Source organism: Scylla paramamosain, chromosome 7, assembly GCF_035594125.1.
Source record: "Scylla paramamosain isolate STU-SP2022 chromosome 7, ASM3559412v1, whole genome shotgun sequence".
NCBI classification, from domain to species: Eukaryota; Metazoa; Arthropoda; class Malacostraca; order Decapoda; family Portunidae; genus Scylla; species Scylla paramamosain.
This window is the reverse complement of record NC_087157.1, coordinates 9433330-9455620: the sequence shown is the minus strand read 5'-3', so window position 1 is coordinate 9455620 and position 22291 is coordinate 9433330. Positions and strand designations below refer to the sequence as shown.

Below are 22291 nucleotides of genomic sequence, written 5' to 3'. Positions count from 1 at the left end.
CAGCTAACCAGTATTCTCAATCATTCATCCACTTCTCTAATAAATTCTGGAACTCCCTTTCTGCTTCTGTATTTCCTCCTTCCTATGTCTTGAACTCTTTCAAGAAGGTTTCAAGACACTTATCCTTTAATTTTTTGAAGACCATTTTTGACTGTTTGGGGATTGGCACCTCAGTGGGCCCTTTCTTTTTCTTTTTCTTTTACTATTATTATTATTATTTTTTTTTTTTTTGTTCTTGGCCGGTGGCCCTCCTACATGAAAAAACTCTTGGATCCTTTTGTTTCATTCTAGATTAGTTTTTGATTGCTTATTTAAACTAATTAACACATAAGTATGAGGAATAAACAAAAAATAAATAGAACCCCTCCAAAAAACAATAAAACACCTCCAAAAACAAACCAGTAAAACCCTCAAAAAACAGTGGATTGGATTTAAAAAAAAAAAGGGGGGTTTTCCAACCCTGATAGTGCCAAATTTAGATCATATTTTCCAGCTCCTTTTCTTAAAAATTTAAGTTAGTTGAGCATTTCAGGCAGCTAGGAACCATTTACCTAGAATTTCTCTCTGTATGAATATAGATAAAATACTTTTATTTGTATAGGTATACATGCTTGTTCTACTTTTTTCCAGATCTCATGGTAAACCTACAATCAAAAAAGCTGCATATGAAGCCATAACTGAAGTTCTGGAACATTGGGGCCAAAATCCTGACATATGCTGGCCTCATTATGAGAACCAGGTCTTGAGTGTGCAAAAACTTAGCCTGGGTAGTTGTTTGGCACAAGTGAAAGTTTTTGCTTCACTGTTGCAGGCAGTTACTTTAGCGGCAAGAGATCCAAAACTTGTGTCCACCTGGATCTTGGCATCACTCCCTTTGCCCTGTCCCTTACCATGTTCAGAAGTGAGTGTGCTGAGCTGTGTTGTTTTGCTTTTTTCAGCAATGGCAGTTCAAGACTGGCCAGTGCTCTCAGAATGGATGACACAACAAATGAAATCTGCATCACACACCAAATCTCATCTAGAGCAAAATGTTTCATCCCTACTGAATTTTGTTTTGTCCAGAAAAGTTTGTCTTGCATCTCAAGCCTTGACAAATGAAACTCTGCAACATGCTTATGATCCACGCTTTGCCCTGCTGAAACATTCCAAAGCAAGAGATCAACAAAATACTTCTAATTTTGAGAGCCTCTCTAATAAGTCAAGTTTATGGCTATGGTATACTGTGTATTACTGTTTCAAACAGAATGCTGTTGTTGAAAAGTCTAATGGCAGTTACAAATTGGATTCAATGACACTATTGGAAGTTTCTCATGCAGTGAATAAGGGCTTTGTGGGTAGTAGCTCTTCCCCTCATGCCTCAGTTCCTCATCTTATCCCTTTCTTCTCCCAAATTAATAAGTTCATCTTGTCCTTGACGGATGATAAACACATACCCATCACAAATCAAGAATTCTGCCTGTTTTTGTCTGCTTTGCGGTGGTGTGACCGCCTCTACCAGTTTTGCAGCCAAAATGTGAGTAAATCAAAGTTTCATCTGTTTCTGCCACAGTTAACTTTGCATTGGCATTGGGTTTATGAAGAGTTTCTACAGAAAATTCCTAGTTCATGGGAATATTTGGTTTCCGAGCAATTCAGGAAAGTAGTGAAGATCTTACACTTAGAGTTTGAACTAGAATATGGCCCAGTTCACAAAATTGCCTCAAGGCTGCGATCATGCACATCACCAGCACCATTTCCATCTGCCATGATCTCAGGTGCTCAGTTTCGCCTGTTAGACTTGACATCCAGTCTTGCTCCAGCTCCAGACAATGAAAATGTCAACTTGTTCTTAGCATCTTCCACTGGAAAGGAAGTATGTGAGCTACTAATGAATATTGCAAGTGAAGTTGCCTCTTGCAATGCAGAAAAAGTAAATGATATACATGACCAGATTAGCAGTGTAGAGGATATTGTTAAAGAAAAGTGCATTGGCCAAAAGGCTTCATCAAAAGTGAAAGACAGAGACTTAATGGCACTACAGGTTCAAACTTGGCCCTTAAGGGATTATTTAGCATCCCATGTTTTGTCAGTTGAGAGAGTGAGTGATGAAGTATCACCACTCATACATGATGTTGTTATAGAGGCACCTGGAGTATATACAGAACTTATAGGCTTTCTTTCTGGTCCAACCTTTAGACCATCAGCTGCATTTGGAACTCACAGCTATCTTGCCCTAACTCAGAGCACTGCCAGTCGACAAACTTGTACTTACCTCAGCTACTCTCCTGTTTCCTCTGAAGAGAATGAAGAAGTAAAGAATAGTGTACTACTTCATCCAGCAGCATGTCAGCTCTCATACATTTTGCTGGCTGGGAAAAATACATCCAGTTATGATATTGAGAGTGCAATGCAGAAAGTTCCTACAGGTATGCATGTTGAAAAACTGGCACAGTTAAGAGTGCTTAAGTCAACATTGTGGAACAATTGGTCCATTCTTGCTGATCCTTCACTAAGCTATGAGGCATCATTTACCAATTATGTGGTATTTTATCTGACTTCATCTTTGAAAGTTTTTGCCGATGCATTAGGCATTTCATCTGAATTTGGTGATGAATCCGATCATCTGCAGATAGTCTCCGCTCTTGCATCTAGGATAATTGAGGCTAATGTTTCTTGGTTGCCAGACAGTAGCCAACAGCAGCTCCAAAAATTGGTTAGGTTTATTACAAGTCTCAAAGAATGTTCAGATAACTGGAAGGATAAAGCAAACTTTGCTGCCCAAGCAGCAGTTACACTTGGTACACTTTACACTAGTATTTTAAGTCACATGGAACCAGTTGATCCAGCTCAGTTTCATTCTCTGAAGTTGCAGTATCACCAGGAAGAACTGCAAGATTTGGAGTCTCATTTGATGCTAACAGCATGGTTTGAACACTTAAGAGGTAGTTTGGATTACTCAAGAGTGCTAGAAACCCATCCTCATCTGCCATCATTTGAGGCAAGATGCAGCCAGATAAAGTCTGAGATGACACACATGTCACAGCAGACTGCACATCGTGCAGGTGCAGTAGAGTATCATCAACTAAAGCAAGATTGTGTTCATTTTTGCTCAAGTGTGTTCATCCCTGAAAGAATCCAAGAACTGTCTGAAAATCTTCAAATAGAGGAGGATAGGTTACCTTCAGAATCCTCATTAGTGAAAACTGAATGTCTTCTTGCTTCTTGTGATAACTTTGTTAAAAAAGTTGTGCAGCAGTATCCCCTCTATCGGGATATTACATATCCATTCCTACAAGCAGTGACTGTAACATGTGAAGCTCTTAGGATTTTAGTATGTCATTCTCATATACATTCATTTAATGTAAAATGTGGCATCAACTTGACAGATAACTTGGCAAAGTACTCTTCCTTCCCTGCACAACGAGAACCATCACGTCCCCTTCATGTGGTGAGTGATCAAATGAATGTTGCCAAGTGCATTCCAGTCTTGTTGTGTGAAGAACAGTTTCATGGACAGATAAAAATTGCTACAACTGTTGCTCTTCGTGCAGCACTCCTGGACTTGTTGAATGTGACTCTAGCTCAGCACCACTTGGATGAATCTAGTATTGAATTGGCCTCTCAACTGTTGGGTCAAGCAGTCTCTCAGTGGAGGCAACAGGAAGAAGAGAAGGCCCGCCATGCTGAGGAAGAGGAAAACTTGTACTGCCATAAGGCACGCACTCTTGCGATGTCTGAAACAGATGAAGAAACATTAGAAAGAGAATTCCAAGAGACCTTCCCATGCTTTGATCATGAATTTGATGATTTGAAGGGAATAAATTTAGAAGATACAGCAAAGATGAAAAATGGTGAAAGGGAGGAACATCAAGATACTCTGGTTATGTACATGACTGATGAACAACTTTTTGAAATAAGTGAGTTACATAACAAGATTTTTGCAAACTTAGTTCACACTTCATGGCTTGCTCCTGACACAAAAGTCTCCATCCATTCACAGGTAGTTACAGCAGCACTGCTGAGGTTCTCTGTGCTTCAATCCCTTATAGGAACTGTAGGAACCATAGCAGGTTGCTGCCTTGATCAGGCTATGTTGGGAGCTCATATTTTGAGTAATGATTACTCTTGCTCTTACTTATCTCAAGAATCCCTTACACCACTTCTTGAACATCCCTATGACATCTATAAAGACCCCAATCCCCAAGAGGTGTTGAAAGTTCGCCCACTACTGAATTCAGTGTGTGAACGTGTTGATGAACTCCTCATGCAGTGGCCAGGTCATCCTAGTTTGGTAATGGTGAACACTGTTATATCAAGAGTGTTGGACTTCCCTCTCACTTCTCCACTTATGAAGCATGTAATAGGCTTGGAAACAATTCTGGAAAAGGCTCAGGAATGGGAAAGGAATGCTCATTCTGGTGTGTCCATGAAGGAACAACTGGAGGCTGTGACTCACCAAGTCCTTGAGTGGCGACAGCTGGAGTTGAATGCATGGCGCTCTTGTTTAGACTCTGTCACTCACAAGGTTGCGGTTCAGGGTCGGAAATGGTGGCCATATCTTTTTGATACGTTCCAAGCTGCTCTTACAGAAACAGTTACATTGCCTGAAGTATTACAAACACTGAAACAGTTTTTGGAAACTGCGGTCTTGGGTGATTTTCAAATTCGCCTACAACTCCTTTTTTCTTTTCACTGTCATCTTGCAGTACTAGAAAAGAGTAAAATTACTCAATCATTAGTGGCTATCACATGGAATTTATACCACTACTTCAGTCAGTTCTTGCATTTGGTAACCACAGCAATAACCAAGGCCAGATTGCCAATTGAAAAGGAAGTGAAAGGCTATGTTAAGATAGCTCGCTGGAATGATATCAATTACTTTGCTGTGCGAGAGTCTGTAGATAAGAGTCGTCGTACTCTTCATCGCCACATGAGGAATTGGGAAAAGAATTTGAGACGGCCTTTTGCACCACTTATGTGTGACACAAACTCAGAGTTGAATGAAGACCATACAGGAGCTTGGGATCAAAAGTCTGAGATCTGCCCATCAAAGATCCCTTATCCTGTTTTGCCTCCATCTCCTGTAATGGTAAAACACTCAGAAGATGTAGGAGAATACCAAGTCCTTTCTAGACTCACCTTCCTAACCAAGCGCTGCCACAAGTTAACATGTAGAATGCTGTCTGAGTTTTCTTATACAGTCTATGTGGATGAAGTTGAAGATACCACAGTCAAGATCATATCCAGTTATCAAGAACTTCAGGCAGCAGCAACACGAGCTGAGAATGCTCCTTCAGATAAAATACGTGTCAAGCAACTGAGAGGTGTGATGCAGCGCCGAAGGGAATCTCTCACACGGCTCTTCAAGGTGTTAGATTGTATGGGTGTGACCTACACACGTGGTAATAGCCTTTGGGATCATAAGGATATTGACTCCTGCCTGAACCTTTCACCAGTAGATTTGGAAGTTGCTCACACAGACGTTCCATCTTTGTTGCCAGCACGAGAGGCCTGGCCAGGGTGTGTAAAGTATCTTAACCGCAGTATTGGTCGTCTCTCCTTGTTGTTGTCCTCCCTACAGCAACCACATCAAGATCTTGGCCCTGAACTCATCAAGCGGCTGCGTGGCATCTCATGTCATCTTTTTCTTCTGGTGCGGGACCAAAGGATGTCCTTATCCTATGTTAGTGAATTTACTCACAAATTGCATAATCTTCTCAAAGACATAAGAGAAGTAGATTCTCATCACTCAGTGAGTAAGATGTTGACAAGAATACAGCATCTCCACTCTTTGACAACTTCTTTGTCACTTACTCTTGAGGAGACTGTTAAAGTACTTGGGACATATACTAATGCTAAACCTTTACTGTTGCTTGAAGCTTCTCCATGTAAAATAGAAGTTCATGAAGCTAAGACCATTCTAGAAGGAACTAAGGGGAAAATTGATTGTTTGGCATTAAAGCTTACCAGTTTATTGAGACATTTCCAGAGTGGCCATAGATTAGTTACTCCAGCCCACAGTAAAGTGTACAATGACATCATAAATAATCTTAGTCAAGATGCCAAGGAGTTACATGAAGTTACCAAGATGCTTTCAGTAAGACATGATAAGCTACATCCAGTCACTGGCCAACTAAACAAGTGGTTGTCAGAATGGTGGGCTGCCCAGTCTAATTTCTCTCTTGCTAATGTTGCTCAACCACAAGATGATGTTCATGGTGTTGGTTTTGATCTATTGGAAAACTGTTTGACTCAAATATTGCTGTGTGTAGAGAATTTGTACAAGAAACATTGCCCTGTACAAAGCAAAGTTGAAAATGATGAAGAATCTGGAAAGGATATGCTTAGTCTTGGATTAGTCAAACAGCTCAAGTCTGATACTGAAAACCTGCACATGGAAGAAATTGTGACCAGAATACAGAAGCTTGTGAAGATATCAGAATGTCAGCCTGACATACAGCAGGTATTGAAGGCTTCACTACCACTCCTTGAGCAGTATCATGCAATTTGTGAATCTGTTTTGCTAATGATGACAAGCAGTAACAGAAGTATTGCTAAATTAACATCAATTATAATTGCAGTTTTTCAAAACTTAGCAGTAAAAGGCTTTTGTCGTCCTCAAGAATTGCAAGATGAAGAAGGTGGAGAGGGGGCTACAAATTTTGAGGATTCAGGAGGCACTGGCCTTGGTGAGGGTGAGGGTAAAAAAGATGTTTCTGATCGCATTGAGTCAGAAGACCAACTTGAATCAGCCTTGAAGGAGGGAGAAAAGGAGGAGGCAGGAGACAAAGATTTGCAAGAAGAGGATAAGGGAATTGAAATGAATGAAGATTTTGAGGGAAAGCTGCAGGATGTTGAGAAGAATGAGAGAGGAGAAAGTGACAGTGATAATGATGATGATAATCAAAAGGATTTGGATAAACAAATGGGTGAAACTGAAAAAGGTGCTGATAAACTTGATGAAAAAATATGGGGTGATAATGAGGAAAGTGAGGATGAAGAGGAGACTAAAGACCAGGATGAAGAAGATGGACCTGGAGAGGGAGAAGCTACAGAGTCAAAAATGGTGGCCAAAGATGATAATAAGAGTAAGAAGGAAAGAGATAAAGAGCAGAAGAAGAAAGAAGACTTAGATGAAATAGAGGACACAAGGAAAGAAAATGAAATGAATGAAGATGGCCAAGAATATGATGACAATTTCACTGATCCCTATGGAGGAGAAGCAAACATAGAAGATGAAGAAGAGGAAAAAATGGAGTTGCCAGATGACATGAACTTGGATAATGGTGACACCAATGAAAATGATGATGATGATGATGATGAAATGGATCAACTTCCAGGAGAAATAGAGGAAAAGGGTATTTTCCCAGAAGATGAAAAGGAACCAAAAGAGGATGGGGAGGAGGAAGATGCTGAAGAGAATACAGCTAAAGGACAAGAGGAACCTAATGAAAAGGAATCTGTTGAAGATGATGATGGAGAGCTTGGAGAAAAAGATGATGGAGAACAGGATGAGGAGGAATCTTCAGAAGAAAGAAACAAGGATGAGCGAAGACAGGGAACTGAGGAAGGAAATGACTTAAATAATGAAGAAAATAACTTAGAAGATAAAGCTGAGGCATCTGAAGACAAAAGCTCTAAAGATCTAGCAGAGGCAGCTGAGATGGACACCACAGATGGCAGCAAGGACCAGACTAAGGTGAGAAATTATTTATGGTTATTAGGAAATATTGAAAATTAATGTAGGATTGACATAACTCACAGATTTCATGTAAATATATTTTGTCAGCAGTGTAATCAAACTTCGCAAGTTGATACAGATAAGCTATAATTTCAGAGAAGTTAGGGTGATAGTTATGACATTGAACAGTTGTTCTTTTGATGATCCCATTATCAAGCATGAGATTTGTTTTCCTACAACAATCACAAAAGAAAAGGATCAGGAAGCATATGAACATGCTCTGGCAGTATACCTTTTTGTCATACTATCCTTGCATTTCAAAACTAACTTTTTTTTTTCATTTTATTTATCTTACTCCTGATTAATTTTCCTCATGTTAAGTATTTTGCTTTCTCTCAGGAGCTCAGCTGGTTTTCACCATTTATAAAATTTTTATTAAATTTTGTTGATTGAATGTGAGCATAGGAAACTCTACAGGATGTATTTATTCATAAACTAAATGTTATGACCATACTTTGATCTTCAGCATTTTCATAATTTGTAAGAACTGCACATTGCACATATGATGGTGAATACAGCTACTGGTCACCTATTGCTTATAAACTATGAGGCCACAATTTTCCAGCCAGCTTCATAAACAGGAGAGACCTTCCCAAATATTTATGCTGGTGAAGAATCAAGCCATGGGCTTTTGTACTGGACCAAATGCACCAAGCATTATACTGTTAGAATCCATGAAAATATACATTAGGTATCTGGTTTCAGTCCATGACAATCTGGATCATATGACTTGCACCACTTGAATTGGTCTTTGTGTCAGTTCAGAATCAGAATAAGTAAATTAATTTTGATGAAAAATAGGCATTCACTAGTTATCATCTTTATTTTGTACTGAAAAAAAAAAAAAATCCAGAGAAATCTATCAGCATAATCATTATCAACAGGAGCAATCCAAATCAGACACTGGTGGACAGCGTGAAGATGATGAGGAAAAGCAGGAGGAACAAGGACAAATGGGTGAACAGACAGAGGATCAGGAAGGCACTGGTCAATCTGAGAGTCGAACTCGAGAAGATGCCCACCAGGGAGAGTCCTCAGCCTTGGTTACTCAGGCCTCAGCCAATGACCAGAGTGACATGAAGAAGCCGCGTAGACCTGGGGAGACTGATGAGAACAGGACATTGGGTAGGCTTAATTCAAATTCTGCTTGTTTGTTTTCTCCTGGAGCTTATTTTTATAACTACCCTAACCAGTTTTCCATTTGTCATTATTATCACCATTTTTAAAAACTACATATGTATTTGCATGTATCACTTTTTGCAGGCTGCATAATTATTTATAGCTTTCTTTGCATAAATCTTCAAGGAGTTTCAGGATTATATAATTGTGAGTTATCTTCAATTTTTTTCAAGGAAGAACTGTAATACTGACTACTTTCAGATTATTAATTTTATGGTCCAATCATTCTTTTTTATCTTGGTAACCTACCTAAACCATTTCAGTCTACCTTTCTCACCACCAACTAATATACTCATTTTCCATCTTCTCCCTCAGTTCACCATCTTTTGTTCTCTTAAGCTTCTATTTTCAGGTCTGATGTTTAATGGTGCACTACATATCTATCTTAACATTGTCATCTCAGACTGCTTTAGTTTGTAAGCATCATTCACATTCATTCCATGGGTTCTGCTAGTATTCAGGATTTCACTCCTAATAAAAAATTTAATTAATGATAAGCTATTAAAAACTACATTATTTTAGTTTTCAGTGTTCAACTGTAATAGTGAGTTAGTTCGAAACTTAATATAATGTTTGTTTTAACTTTCATGAGATATTTTTTTTCTACCTCAGGTGATAATAACAAGAGGATACAACAGGGCTTGATGACCAAAGAGTCCAAGCAAAGGAAATCAGAAGCTGACCAACAGCAACAGGAAAAGGTTTGTTGTGTAATTTTTCATTCATACTAATGATTTTGCAATTTGAAATATTTACATCTACACCAGAATGTATCTAAAGTGTTTGGAAGTCAGCAGTATCAAAGATTTTGTATTTTCTACAAATTCTTAATTATTTCTTTGTGAATAACAAGATAACTAGAGGATGGGATCTAAGTCTAAAGATCTATCTAGAGGATGGGATCTAAGTCTAAAGATCTATCTTTATAACTGGATTGTGCATAGGAAAGATAAGAATGAAGCTGCTGGTGGCAAGTGTGAACTATCATAGACTCATTGTCTACTGTGTTTATATTCTTTCCATGATGCATCCTTACATCAAGTTTAACTTCTAATATGCCTTACCAGTTTGTTAATGCTTACCGAAGGTAAGAATCACAAATTTAGCAGCATGTATTTGTTTACTGCAGGGGTGGAAGTTGATGAAAACAGAAAAAGATTGAAAAAAATGCAATCCTCTGCTTCCCAAATTATAATGTGATGCAGCAAAAAGCTATTGACTAATTGTCTGATTAACAATGCATACAAAATTCAATACTAGTTTAGATTTCATACATTTTTGTTATTAAAGTATACTGATAGAAATTTTATTATTTGTGGTCTTAAGATACTTAGGCAATGATTAAACCAGGTTCCTTATTATTATTATTATTATTATTATTATTATTATTATTATTATTATTATTATTATTATTATTATTATTATTATTATGGATTAGGCCATACAGCCTTCCTTGGAATTGCCATCTGGGGAGGAGACTAGAAATGTTCAGAAATTAGACAACATTAAACAGGTGTCTTGAAATTTCCCACAACTTTCTTTTGCCATCTACAACAATTGTGGTCTTGGTTATAATTTTGATCTGAGGAACATCACCTCACCTCTCCCAAACCTCATCTTTTTTTACTGAGGCTCAAGTATTTAAAGCCACTGACAACAATCTTTATTATGTTCCCCTCTAATTTCCTTTTTCTTATTTATGTACATGTCAGTATAATTTGATCATGGCTTTGAATCATCAGAATTTTACATCATCTGGTTGAGGCTTCATTGTTGCACAGGTTATTTTTATTATTTATTTTTAGGACAATGATGCTGAGAAAGAATCTCAACACTCAACTTATGAACACATCAGCAAGTCAGAGGACCACTTTGATGCCCATATGGTAGATGCTGGCACACAGGAGCAGGCTAAGGAGGCTCCAGCACCTGCAGACAGACAGGAGGAGGAGATGGCAGATGAAGATATGTTAGATACTCCAATGGAGGTAACCTTTACTGTTTGCTGTTTCTGATATTTCTGATAACTATAGAATTATAACTGTCTAGGCATGATTATGTCTCAGCAACTGCTCTTGTTGACTGTGTAAGTACCTTGAGAAATCTACTGAATAGCATTATACTTACAATTCATTGAAAGTCATCATCTGTATCTTATTTCAAGATTAACAGGAAAATAATTGTTCACTTAAAATCATAAATGAAATGAGGGATTAAAAGTGGGAAACAATGGATATTGGTGCTGTGGTATAGATCCACAATATCTGGTAAAGTTTGATAAATCTTTAAAATTGCAAACTTTTTTTTATAATGAAGTAATGATGATTTATAGAGAAAGTTGCAAAGATTTTATAATTAAATGCTTTAGATCAGGTTAACTGAATAAAACCTTAAGAGTTTTGAGTGTGTTGCACCACTATCATTGCTCTCTCCCTCCACCATATATGCCATAGCCTAACACAGCAACTCACTCCTGCTGCATTGTAGCTATTTATAATCATAAAATCCAACACAGTCTTCAGAGTTAATAGGGCTGAATGGGACAGTATGAGCATATTGCTATTATTAGTTGCATAGCCTTCCTTTTGTTTTGTTAATAAACTGATTTGCAAGCTGTGGCAAGTCACATGCTACAATAACCACTCACTTGGATTACAAAAACATATTTTAAATGACTGTATATGCTCATCATATTAAAAGAGCAGTTAACTTGAAAAGTGAATAAAGATTTAATTAACTTGGTGAGTTAGAAGGTGACTATTCAAGCCATATTTTGTGCTCCAAGCAAGTGAATATTGTTGCTTGCAACAGTGGCATTACAATACTATATTAGCACAAGGCCATCTACTTTGCCATTTCAAATGTATCTGCTCATAATCTGAAAAGTTATGTAACTTTTTAGTTTATAATGACAAATTTATATTATGATACAATGAAACATTAGTTTCTGGTCATTGTTGTTACTATGGTGTCAGATGTGAGGTTTGATGTGCAGACCCTATCTATGGAAAAACTGCATGGTTTTCAAGATATTCAGTATTCAGAATTTATGATAAAAGTAAAATTTAGACCTCTATTTGATAGTGAAGGGAAATGAAAAAAAAAAAAAAAAATTGTTGGTGTTGTTTCTGTTGCTTTCTGTTTTGTTGAACCCATTCCCATTGGAGGAACTATCTATACATAAATGTTTTGAAAATGGGATATAAACATTTAGTCTCATGACTACTTTAGGTTGTAGCATGGTCTTTTTATAAAAGGTTCCTTTCTACCAGCAAAATTATTCACATAAGTTGCTATTTGACATCTCATGCCAGCTCAAACCCCTGGAAACCAGTGGAGAATGCTGAATGCCTCTCAGTGACAGTCACTGCCTGTCCTTTGCTGATGGTTGATATGCATTTTTAGAATTTCTCTATTCCTATTAGTCTATTATGTCAAGGATCAAGAGACATCTTAAGTTGGAAAATATAACAGCTTTGGTAGTGGAGGATATAAGCTAAATGATGATTTTGTGGATGACTTTGATGATTCTGACTCATCTACCATTAGTAGAGTGATTCCTAACCATCCTATACCTATATGGATGTATATTAAAACTAGTTTATGGTATATATATATATATATATATATATATATATATATATATATATATATATATATATATATATATATATATATATATATATATATATATATAGATCCAATAGTTTAGTCAATTTTGTGGCAGAGTCTATATGAGTAGCTGGCTGCAACAAGGGGCCAAGCCCCAACCACCTTGAAATGGAGTTAATAATGTATTCTGTTCGATGATTTCCCCTACATCTTAGAAATAACATTGATATGATCATATCTCTATTGTGTGTGCAGCTAACATTCATTAATCATAGTACTGTATACCTCATCAATCATGCTATCACCATCTCATTCAGTAAATACGTGATGTTTCAAGAGGCAGCTGTTGATAATGATGGCTAATTTTTAACGCAAGACATTAGTGTACACTATTGTAACCCCCAAAAATTAGTGTTACATACATGAAAGTTTCTATAAATGACAATAAAAAACTTCATTGCTGGCAACACGCAAGTTTTCTCTATTAAGATGTGCCACACCAGCCAGCCCAAACTGTTGTACGGCATTGCTAATGCCAATATCATTACATTTTGTGTCAAGTTATTATAGTTAGCTATGTTATTAAGGTACAATTATTACTTATCTATTGCCGAGAGAGAGAGAGAGAGAGAGAGAGAGAGAGAGAGAGAGAGAGAGAGAGAGAGAGAGAAAGTGCACCATCACAAGATGTTAGTTTGGCTGTTTGGCAACACAGCATATTACCATGGTGATAGAGCATTCTCTCTCTCTCTCTCTCTCTCTCTCTCTCTCTCTCTCTCTCTCTCTCTCTCTCTCTCTCTCTCTCTCTCTCTCTCTCTCTCTCTCTCTCTCATGTGATCTTGAATAGGGAAGGCAAATCACTTCAAAATCTTTTTAAGAGTAGAAGATAAAAATGTTGAGAATGAACAACAGATCCTCACTATAAAATTTCTCACTGTCCTAAGACGGTTTACAGTGAGGAGAGAGAGAGAGAGAGAGAGAGAGAGAGAGAGAGAGAGAGAGAGAGAGAGAGAGAGAGAGAGAGATGAATGAGGAAGAAAAAGTAGTAGAAATTATTGTATGTCTGTCAGCACTGTCCATCCCTTCTCCTAGAGAGAGTGGTGCTGAGACAGTGCAACTGAGCCAATGGGAAGCACTGAAATTATTGTCATGGGGTATCCAAGTCTGTTCTTAATGAATTATTAAGAGATGCTGCATGTTAATAGATTTTTTCTTCAAAAGTTTACTGGGCCATGTGAAAGTTTCAAAATCTGAAAATGTTTCCTGCTTAACACACTATTATTCATCATTTTATAACTTCAGTTATTCAACATAATGAAATCAGATCTATATCACATAAAAGCCAAGAAAATGTAGTCTATAATGAGATATAATACATTTGCATATACTCTGTCTAGGTCATACTAGACAGGTAAAGTAAACCAATGGTGAATGACTAATGCACACAGTGTGCTTACCTTTAAGTGCAATTTACTCATTTGTTTACTTTTGACACATGATCTATTGTCACAGCCAGCTACTTATATATAGATGTCAATATGGAGTGCCCATGTGTGGGAAAACAATATAGATACATGTATCAATGTATGGACCAAACTTAGCATACTCTAGATTTAGACATACATCTGCCTGGTGCTGAGAAGGGGTTAAAGGTCAGTGGCTGGACTTCATGCCTTTTTGAGCCTTAAAACTACAGGAAATTTTGAGTCTCGTGCTTTTTTTTTTACATTATACCTTATAGATTTTTGTCTTTAATTTACCTCTTAAAGAGATATTTTCATCTAGAACAAATGTTTTGAACAGGTTGAGGAAGAAGAGCTAGGAGAAGCTGGAGAAGAGAAGAAGGCCACCAGCCAGGAAGGCAAAAATGAAGAACAAAGGGAGCAGCGTCAGGGCAAGCAGGACCCACAAGCCGAGGGAGAGGCACAAATAGTTACAGAAGGAGAGACAGTGCTGGAAAATATCATCCAGCGTCCACCAGAGACCTACTTCCATACTTTGATGCCAGACCAAGGTGACTTTCCTCACTTTATCATCAGGAAGCTTTTTTTTATACTCTCTTGAGTTTTAGGAAAATTAAATAGTATATGTAATATGATTCAAGTTGGTCTGTAAAAAAAAAAAAAAAAAAAAAAAAAACATGACCTATGAATTTTCTTGTAACAGTTGAGAAAATTTAGGAGGGGATTTCCCTGCCTCTGCCCCTTTTTTGCCAGGGCAGCTAATTGTAGTACACATACTGTGTGTGTATATATATATATATATATATATATATATATATATATATATATATATATATATATATATATATATATATATATATATACACACACACACACACACACACACACACACACACACACACACACACACACACACACACACACACACACACACACACACACACACACACACACACACACACACACATTGTTATGACCATGGATTCCTGCCCCTTTTACAGCTGTCTCAAACTGGGCTAGCTTCCCACAAGTCACCACCTATGTGACTTGGTGCAGGGCTAAATATAGGTTACAAAGTCCTCTTTTGAGTCTTGCACCCTTTACACAGATGGTCATAACACCAGGTTACACAAATGAGGTCATCAGCCTGTTTCACCCACCTACAGCAAGGGAATATTATAACACCAACAGATCATCCCCCCCACCCCACCTCCCACCCCCTTGCTAAGAAAGAATCATCAGCTATGTTCTAGAAAGGGACAATCACAACAAGCAACAAACACATAAGGATTATAACATACTACAGAATACTGCCTTCATGAATGACAAGACAATATCCACTCACTTTTCATAGAACACTATCTCCCTCTGCTTTGCAATATTATAATCAAGTTCCCAGAAGACAAGCCCTGTTCCCCGTCCAAGAACAACACTCTAAGAGAGCACTAGATCACAGTAGTATGTAACAAAACAACATATACACAGACAAGTTGCCCACAAACACAAATAGAAAGGTTGTCAACTGCTCACTGCACCAGGCTTACACACACACAGCCAAGGGGTCACATCACAAGTATATCAACTGTATTACAAATAACTACTCTCATAGTCAGGTTAATGGAGACACCTAAACACTACACATATAAGCAGGGGTATATTGTAGTAAATTATTCAAATACCCCTTAAAGCAACTGGCCTGTCTAGCTGTATTCCTCCCAGTCTTCTCGCATTAGCACTGCCTTGAATGCATATCTATCTCTTGTAAAAGTACAGACTGTGACTGAGTTGTGAGAACATGCCATCCTTAGTCATCACAGGAGTGTGAGTCATGTGAGAGAGGAGGGGGGAAGAATGAGGGCTCCCCACCCTCCCTGCTCACCCCCACACTCAAACTGCTAGCAAGCACAACAAAATTATTATCTTTTGAAAATTCTGGTGACTGACCTATGGGGCCTGGATATATTCTGATTACTGTGTGAGCAAGGGGGACTCGTCAATTAAATACTGGGTGAGACTTGAACTGAAGGGACAACTAGAAGTAGGGTAAACAGAATGGGGAAGAAGGATGATTAGATACAAGATGATTTTACAGTAAACTCAGAGCCACATGGCCACCCAGTCATCATACATCTGGCATTTGTGCTCTTTGCTCTTGCTTTCTCTTCCCTTTCTCTCCTTTCTTCTTTCTCCTCTTCTTCATACTCTCACTTCTTCCTTATGCCCCACATAACAATATATATATATATATATATATATATATATATATATATATATATATATATATATATATATATATATATATATATATATATATATATATATATATATATATATATATATATATATATATATATATATTATTTGTGGCACCACAGACCACTAGATCTTCAAACCATCATTCTACCAACTTGAGTCTTGCCACTGAAGCTACATTACGGTCCATAGCTTGAGCACTCTCGCCTCCCTTGCTAACCAATTGGTGATGGAGAGAGGTGAGCTGCTGGTGCGTACCACCAGACCAGGCAGAATTCACTTTACAGCCAGCATGACCACACCCCTTCTCTTCCACATACATTTGAATTGTATTGTCTCTGCTACTGAGTAAACTGCTCCACTTTTGTCATCGTTTACTTACTAAGAATCACTACAGTGGTGACCCTGGAAAATCCAAAACGACTTCTTTTGGATTTCACCATGTCTACCAAAGACAGCAAAGATCAACAGAATGCAGTATCACTCAAGCTACTCACTTTCTGGATTTCACAACCTTAGGTGTGGTTCGAACAGGTTAAAGCCCAGTTCCACGTACGCCAAATCACTGCTGACACTACCAAATATTACTATGTGGTCAGTGCACTGGATCAGGAAACAGCTGGGCACGTCATCGACTTCCTCCGCCACCCTCCTGCTGACGGCAATTATAAAGGAATCAAGAAGCTCCTTACCAGTACCTTCAGCCTAAGCAAGCGTGCAAGGGCAAAAAACTTTTGCACATGGATGGCCTCATGGCCTCGGCAACCGCAAACCACCCATACTAATGAACGAGATGCTTGCCCTGATGGATGGACATATGCCATGTTTCCTATTCTTTCTGGAGCAGATGTCTGACGACATCTGCCTAATCCTTGCGGATGACAAATTCACCCATCCCCGTCAGTTGGTGGTGGGAGCAGATGTGCTGTGGCAGGCCAAACAGCAGGACGAAACCTTCATTACCAACATCACAGCCGTGACCCAACATTCTGTGCTAACCACCAGTACTCATCCTGATGGAACAACATTGAAGTTGCTGGCTAATACCCATGAGAACTGGTCTTACTATCACCAACATTGGTGCTCCGAAGCCTGCTGATGCCATCCACCCTGCATGCACCTGGGCAGCCGGCCGTCGGTAATAGCTACTGCTGCCGGACGTGAACATTGACTCCTCAATGTCAACAATTGCCACTCTGGGCGCTGTTTTCCTGTTGATTCAGGGGCAGAGATTAGTGTTTTGCCTGGCTTTAGCAAAGACACTCAGTGTAGGAAGAGAGGTCCACTCTTGGCAGCAGCCAACAGAAGCAACATCAAGACATACGGCACATGCACCATCCACCTAAATTTCAACAGCTGTCATTTCAAGTGGACATTTACCATCGCTGATGTCTCACAATCACTGCTTGGTGCAGATTTCCTCCATGCACACTCTTTGCTTGTCGACATGAAAGGACGTTGCATTGTTGATTCAACAACATTTGAATCGGTTAACCTTTGCCATGCCCTGTTACCAGCGCATCATCTTGACTCTGTGTCTTGTTCAAACAGTGTGTATGCCAAGATACTACTGGACTATCTGGATATCGTCAAGCCACAGTTCCATTTAGCAGTACCAAAGCATGGTGTAATGCACCACATTACCACCACAGGTCCACCTCTACATGCATGGGCACACAGGCTTCCTCCTGACAAGCTCTCACAAGCTAAGGAGGAGTTCAGAAAAATGGAGGAAATGGGTATTGTGCATCACTCAGATAGCCCATGGGCATCCCCACTGCACATGGTTTGAAAATCAACTGGGGGCTGGAGGCCTTGTGGGGACTACCACTATCTGAATGATATCACTACAGCAGACTGGTACCCAGTGCCCCACATTCAAGACTTCATGGTGAATATTGACAGTGCCAAGATATTTTTTGAAGATTGACTTGGTATGAGGCTATCACCAGATTCCAGTTCATTCTGATGACATCCCCAAAACTCCCATAATCACCCTGCTTGGTCTTTTTGAGTTCTTATGCATGCCTTTTAGCCTCAGGAATGCTGTCCATGCATTCCATGCCTAGATTTTGCGTTTATCTGCCTGGATGACATCCTAGTCGTGAGTCGTACATGCCAAGAACACTATACTCACTTCAGACAGTTTTTCCAGAGGTTAAGTGAACATGACCTGGCCATCAATCTGGCTAAGTGCCAGTTTGGCCTCTCCCCCATCAGTTTTCTTGGCCATTGCATTGACCAACACGGGGCCGTTCCACTTCCAGCCAAAGTTGATGCTATTCACAAGTTCCCGAAACCCACTACTATGAAAGGATTCCAGGAATTTATTGGCATTGTAACTTTATACCACCACTTCATACCAGCAGCAACTAAGATCGTGGAACTGCTTTTCCAGCTCCTCACTAGCAAGTCTAGAAAGCTCATATGGACCAATGCTGCTTCCATCACTTTCGAGAACACCAAGGCAGGATTGGCTAATTCAATAATGATGGTTCATCCGCAAGCCGATGCACCAACCACTCTCGTGATCGACACGTCAGAAACAGTGGTGGGAGGAGTTCTGGAACAACTTGTTAATGGTGAATGGTGACCTCTAGCCTTTTCATTTGCCACCTATGACCCCTGGAATGGAAATACAGGGCTTTCAACCGGGAACTTCACACTCTAGCAATTCGATACTTTCACTACTTCCTCGAGGGCAGGGAGTTCACAGCTTTTACTGCCCATAAGCCACTCACATTTGTTTTTACCAAGGTGTCTTATCCTTGGTCAGCCAGCAGGCAGCAACGACACCTTGCCTATATTTCAGAATATACTACACACATTCAACACATCTCAGGGAAGAGTAATAAGGTCACAGATGCACTTTCATGCTCCATCAACTCCATCAACACCTTGGAACCAGGCATCGACTACACAGCTCTGGCAGCAAGTTAACAGGTGGAGGAAGAGATAGTCGCCTGTCGTACTGCCATCTCTGGCCTGGTGTTGGAAGATGTACGTTTCGGTCCTTCAAACTCTACTCTCCTCTGTGATGGACACCCACCAATCATCCCTGCTTGCTGGTGACGCCACATCTTCAACACCGTGTATGGCCTTGCTCATCCTTTCATCCAGGCCATGAAGATACTGATTGCAGCCAAATTCATATGGCATGGGCTATGTAGGGATGTTGATAACTGGTCAAGAGCTTGCACCCCTTGTCAAACTTCAAAGATCCATTGCCACACCAAAGCACCACTGAAGAGGTTCACTGCCCTATTGATGCTTTGATCACATCTACATGGACATCGTCGGGCCTCTCCCACAGTCCAGAGGGGTAACTCACCTTCTCACCATTGTTGACAGGTTTACAAGATGGCCTGAAGCAATCCCACTCTTAGATTCTTCCACCACAACTTGTGCATGCGCCTTAGTCATCAACTAGATCGCCCTCTTTGGCATACCAGCTCATATCCTCTAACAGAGGCACACAGTTTACCTCTGGATTGTGGTTGGCAATGGCACAATTGCTAGGGGTAAGCTTGTGTTTGAATTATCATGATTTTCTATAACCATGCCATCTGGAGGGAAAATAGAAAAGACAGCCAGCGAGTGACCTTGATGCAATGCTCTCTCTCTCTCTCTCTCTCTCTCTCTCTCTCTCTCTCTCTCTCTCTCTCTCTCTCTCTCTCTCTCTCTCTCTCTCTCTCTCTCTCTCTCTCTCTCTCTCTCTCTCTCTCTCTCTCTCTCTCTCTCTCTCTCTCTCTCTCTCTCTCTCTCTCTCAAGATGGGCCATCTTGTGTGAGACTGTCGCTCATTATATAGATAGATAGATAGAGGATATTTCTATCACCTTATCAGTTAGCCTTTTCCTAAGCTGATTAAAAAAAAAACAACAGAAACAATAATGACTTTTATAAAGGCATCCATATGGCTGTTGACATGCATCATTGGGGACTTTGCTGGTGATATATTACTTGTTTCCTTATCTTTTTTGAAGGGTTGATATTTCAATATTGTCATTGTTTTCTATTGATATTTTTGAAAGTCAGTATAAAAATTGCATATGTTCATGTTGGTCAGTATGGGTTGTGTGGTCTGTACCATTTATCTAGTTTCTCATGTACATAAGCAAAGGAAATACTGCAAAATAAAAACAGACCTTCATTCATCAGAAAAAAAGAAAAAGTTAAATCTCTGCAGAAAACTAAGTCAGTGTCAGTCTACCTATCTGTATATCAGGCCTGCAATCCCATTCAAAGTGGCCTAAAAAAAGCACCACACACCCTTACATCATCATTTTCACTCTTAACCCTGTCAACCCTGGGTGGAAAGGGGCTGAGAATACTACCACTGTATTCCCTTGTCACAGGAGGCAGCTAAAAGGGACGGAGTGAGGGGGCTAAGGTCCCCCTTTTCTGTTGATTTAGTAAGGGAAAGAAAACTGTCTTATATTAACTAATGACTACTGTGAAATATAATAATAATTTCTGGTTTAAACAAGAAAACCTGTACCTATCACAGTTCTTTATGATGATTTCTTATGATAAAAACTGAATCTTTCATCATTGCCAGCCAATTACTTCTCACATGATGGAAAATCAAGTGCTGTTAACACTTAATTTTTCACATTTCTATATAATATGCACATCAGTCTGTTTATATGATAGAAGTGTTGGCTGACATGATTGTCTCTTTCGTAATATAAATTCAACTTAACTGTTTTTGTTTGAATTTCAGATGAAGAAAAAGATAAACCAGTTGCCAAATTTGATGAAGATGTTGAGAAGACCAGACGGCAAATAGAAGTTGTGAGCACTCATGATGAATGTGAAGGGTCATCTTGGGCAAGGCAGGAGGCTCAAGTGGCTTCAGTGGCAATGCAGTTGTGTGAACAGCTTCGCCTAATTCTGGAACCTACACAGGCAGCCAGGCTGCGGGGTGATTATAGAACAGGGAAACGGCTAAACATGAGGAAAGTGATTCCATACATTGCATCGCAGTTTCGCAAAGATAAAATATGGCTCAGAAGAACACAACCAAGTAAGAGGACATATCAAATTCTGGTGGCAGTAGATGATTCTGAGTCCATGATGGAAGCTCGGGCAGGAAGCCTGGCAGTGGAAAGTGTTGCCCTAGTTACTCGTGCTCTTACCTTGCTGGAGGTGGGTCAGCTAGGAGTTATTAGTTTTGGGGCCACTACAAAAATTTTGCATCCTCTTGATCAGCCATTTAATGAAACTTCAGGAAATAGAATTCTCACCAACTTAAAATTTGACCAGAAAGTAACTAACTTTAGTAGAATGTTAGAGGATAGTGTGGCCATCCTCAGTGGTTCCCGCATCACTGGAAGCCATGGTCACCCAGACACAGCCCAGCTACTGCTCATCCTGAGTGATGGCCAAACTCAGACCAGAATGGAAACAGTCAAGGCAGCTGTAAGAGCTGCCCGAGCTGCCAGAATATTTATTGTCTTTCTGGTCTTGGATGCTAAGGATAATAGGTATTCCTTCTATGATACATTAATATATGAAGGAGGAGTGATGAAGTCTATAGTGGAATCCTTCCCCTTCCCATTTTTCTTAGTAGTAAGGGACATAGACACACTTCCTGATGCTTTGGCCACAGCTCTTAGGCAGTGGTTTGAATTGGTGACAGCTGATGCAGCTCACTGATGAAATTCCATTTATGATTACTGTTATTTGCACATTTGTACATTATTGTATTAGAGTAATTATTTATGACCAATTTTGATTTGTATTGTAAAAACAGTTCATATAAAGCAAGTTTGTATGCAGTATATGTTTTTAATAAACTGATGTTGTAATGATTAGTGTTCTTAGCATAAAATAATGAGAGATCAAGAATTCCATTTCCCTGTTAGGTAGGTTTTTATTAAGTTATTCAAGGGTAAAAAGATATCACCAACAGAGTTTAGGTTCCCATATTTTCTGTGATACTTTGCTGGTGAGGAGATGATCTGCATCAAAGTGAATTGCACCTACTGATGGTGTTTTAAAAACACATTCTGACTGGACATGCCAAAGACACCACCCTTAAAAAAAGTTGAGCATGACTC

At 39.2% G+C, this 22291-nt stretch overlaps 1 protein-coding gene across 1 annotated transcript in view; it reads left to right on the top strand.

Annotated features, from left to right (window-relative positions):
* LOC135102031 (midasin-like) overlaps positions 1 to 22039 on the top strand; it is a 53984-nt gene extending 31945 nt beyond the window's left edge. Inside the window, exons 18-23 of the mRNA XM_064006659.1 lie at positions 631 to 7678; positions 8605 to 8845; positions 9512 to 9600; positions 10705 to 10887; positions 14315 to 14525; positions 20953 to 22039. Coding sequence (XP_063862729.1) covers positions 631 to 7678; positions 8605 to 8845; positions 9512 to 9600; positions 10705 to 10887; positions 14315 to 14525; positions 20953 to 21887 — 8707 coding nt within the window. The 3' untranslated portion in view covers positions 21888 to 22039. The remainder of the gene's footprint in view (positions 1 to 630; positions 7679 to 8604; positions 8846 to 9511; positions 9601 to 10704; positions 10888 to 14314; positions 14526 to 20952) is intronic.
* The last annotated feature ends 252 nt before the right edge of the window (positions 22040 to 22291 follow it).